Source organism: Branchiostoma belcheri, unplaced genomic scaffold (assembly GCF_001625305.1).
Source record: "Branchiostoma belcheri isolate BF01 breed outbred unplaced genomic scaffold, Haploidv18h27 scaffold158, whole genome shotgun sequence".
NCBI classification, from domain to species: Eukaryota; Metazoa; Chordata; class Leptocardii; order Amphioxiformes; family Branchiostomatidae; genus Branchiostoma; species Branchiostoma belcheri.
In genome coordinates, this window is record NW_017803024.1 from 288,440 (window position 1) to 291,357 (window position 2,918).

General features: G+C 41.3%; 1 protein-coding gene across 1 annotated transcript in view; it reads right to left on the minus strand.

Annotated features, from left to right (window-relative positions):
- Positions 1 to 1,842: 1,842 nt before the first annotated feature.
- The window catches only part of LOC109465786, a 25,158-nt gene continuing 24,082 nt past the window's right edge, over positions 1,843 to 2,918 (minus strand). The window contains exons 2-3 of the mRNA XM_019763224.1: positions 2,493 to 2,705; positions 1,843 to 1,988 (exon numbers count right to left, since the gene is read on the minus strand). Coding sequence (XP_019618783.1) covers positions 1,871 to 1,988; positions 2,493 to 2,701 — 327 coding nt within the window. The 5' untranslated portion in view covers positions 2,702 to 2,705 and the 3' untranslated portion in view covers positions 1,843 to 1,870. The remainder of the gene's footprint in view (positions 1,989 to 2,492; positions 2,706 to 2,918) is intronic.

Here is a 2,918-nt window from a genome sequence, read left to right on the forward strand (position 1 = left end):
CTCACTCTTGTGTTGCCTTAAACCAAGTAACATCTCCACAGATGTAACTTGTATCTGTGTGACATGAACGTGCTTTTGGCTATACTTGTAATGAGGACATTATCTATGGCCAAAACCTGAAGTTTGCCTTTAAGTTATATCGTATCAGTGCGGATGCGGATGCGGATGTCACCAATAAAATTACTTCTGTGTTGCCTTAAACCAACTAACATTTCTACTCGACATATAGCGGTAACCTTCTGGCTATATATGTATATGGTCTATGATAGCAGTGTAACTGGAGAAGTCACCAATAAAATTACCGTTTTGTGGCCTTAAACCAAGTAATATTTCTACTCAAACAGCTGCAAACCGTCACCTATCTGTGTAACATTGAGGTGCGTCTGATAGAGGCCATTATCTATGACCAAAACCTGGAGTTTGCCTTAAGTTATTTCGTATCAGTGTGACTGCAGACGTCACCAATAAAATCACTTCTGTGTTGCCTTAAACCAAGCAATATTTCTACTCATACAGCTGTAAACCTTAATCTGTATCAGTGTGACATTACTTTGCTTCTTGTAGAGGCCATTATCTATGAACAAAACCTGGAGTTTGCCTTTAAGTTATTTCGTATCAGTGCGGCAGCAGACGTCACCAATAAAATTACTTCCGTGTTGCCTTAAAACAAGTAATATCTCTACTTGACATACAGCGTACCAATCCGTGTAACATTGGCGTGCCTCTGGCTATACATGTATGGTCTATGATATCAGTGTAACTTGAAAAGTCACCAATAAAATTACATTTGTGTGGCCTTAAACCAAGTAATACATATGTATTTCTACTCATACTTCTGCAACTTTGACCCATCCGTGTAACATTAAGGTGCTTCTGGCTACACTTTTATCATCTGTGGCTGCATATGTAGCGTCCAGCGCAATGGGTTATCTTTAACAGGCGACTTTTTATGACAATTTGTTTTGATGTAAAGAGAGCCTTAAGTACAATAAGACATCGGGACACTGGAAACAAAATTGCAGATATTTTCGACTGTAGAACTCCTGTCTGTGTCAACAAATAAGCAATCCTCCATTTTTTTTTCAGTCAGGCTATGCAAACATTATTTATCTATTTTATGCAGATGTGAGGAGTTGATTGTAGGCCCAGTCTTTTTCTTTGTCCTTGATACAGACTGGAGTTGTACAGTAGAAAGTCCAATATCTTCTGTCGGAAATTACACTTTAAACTTGTTTCATCATGACTTCTACCAACACAGATGAGCTCTCAGGATAAAACTGCACAATCTTTAATTACACACAAGTACTTCTGTAGATTTGCCACGTTCACGGTGTCTTGGTCCCGAATAAACGTTACCGAGTCAGTCCTTGTTGCATCCAGAACCGTGCTTTTTGTGTCCAGAACTTTACTCAGGAACTGTTCTGGATGGTCCAAACGTATCCAGAACCTTGTTTAATACAGCACTGTGGTCAGGAATGGGTCTGGATGGCCTACACGTATCAAGAACCGTGCTCAGAAATGGGTTTGAATAGTCCACGCGTATCCAGGACAGTGCTTTATCCAGAATCATGCTCAGGCACGGTTCGGTTCTGGATACCCATGGACCATCCAGAACTGTACCGAGGCCAAACCAACGTTTTTGGATACGCGGAGACAATCCAGAACCATGCCTGATCCTAACCCTTACCCATTTAGGCACAGAACTAGATAGGCACGGTTCTGGATACGCGGAGACAATCCAGCACCATGCCTGATCCTAACCCTAACCCATTCAGGCATAGAACCCAGAAGCCACGGTTCTGGATACAACAGTTCTGTTCTGGATACAACATTTTTGTTCTGGATACAACAGTCCCGTTCTGGAAAGTCTCTACCGATACCTCCCTCTCCACACGGCTGCGCGCTTGCCCCTGAACACCCCCATGGGTGTGCTTGGCTTTGTATCGCCCATCTTTAACGTCAGCTCGCAAACGGACCACTCGGAGTACCTGGAAGATAAAAAAATATAAAAAAATTAAAGATATAAAAAATTAAGATATAAAAAAGTTAACATAGCTAAAAAATTAATATAGTATATAGTTGCGAAAAAAATTCCGCGACCAGAGGTTTTTTTCATTTTGTCCTAATGAGATTGAAAACGAACACATTTTATTATGGATGATAAATGCACAAATGTGTTTAACCATCATCTGCTTGCTCAAAGGAATGCATATATATGGTCAGACAAGAGTCTAAATCCTTCCTGCTCCATAATTGCAACATGATGTAACCCAACACCAGTTACCATGGTGAGAGACGTCAGGTTCAGATCATTGACCTTATTGGTTCAAAGAAGAAGAAAAGAAATCAGTGCAAAAACGATATGTTTTCCCTCGGTGACAGACGTCTGGTTCAGGTCATTGACCTTATTGGTTTGGAGGAAAAGAAGAAGAAAAGGAAAAAGAGCAAAAACCATATATTTTCCAACATTAAAAATAGAAAAAAAAGTCTACCTGACAGGTAGGTAGGACCGCTCACACTGTCGGTAGCACGACGCCAGGTCGAAGTGACGAGGCCACTCGTACATGGACAGACAAGTCTCACACGACATCAGGCAGTCCATATCGTCCTCCTGCCAGCTCGGGTACCCCTCAGCCGGTCTGTACACCCCCACAAGGCATAACATTGACACCACCGCACAGGAGAACACTGATAGATGCATGTCTGCAAAGAGAAGAAAATTGTTTGCAAAGAGAGGAAAATTGCAACATTTATGCATGTTCGGTTTTATACAGAATTTCACGTGCCCAAAGACTTCTGTCCCTATATAGACCCCCAACATGGGACAACACCGATACTTGCATGTGATTTTTTTAAAATTTTGCTATCTCCGGGCATATCGTTTTCCCTCTTTAGCATAGAAACTATTTCATCCTTCT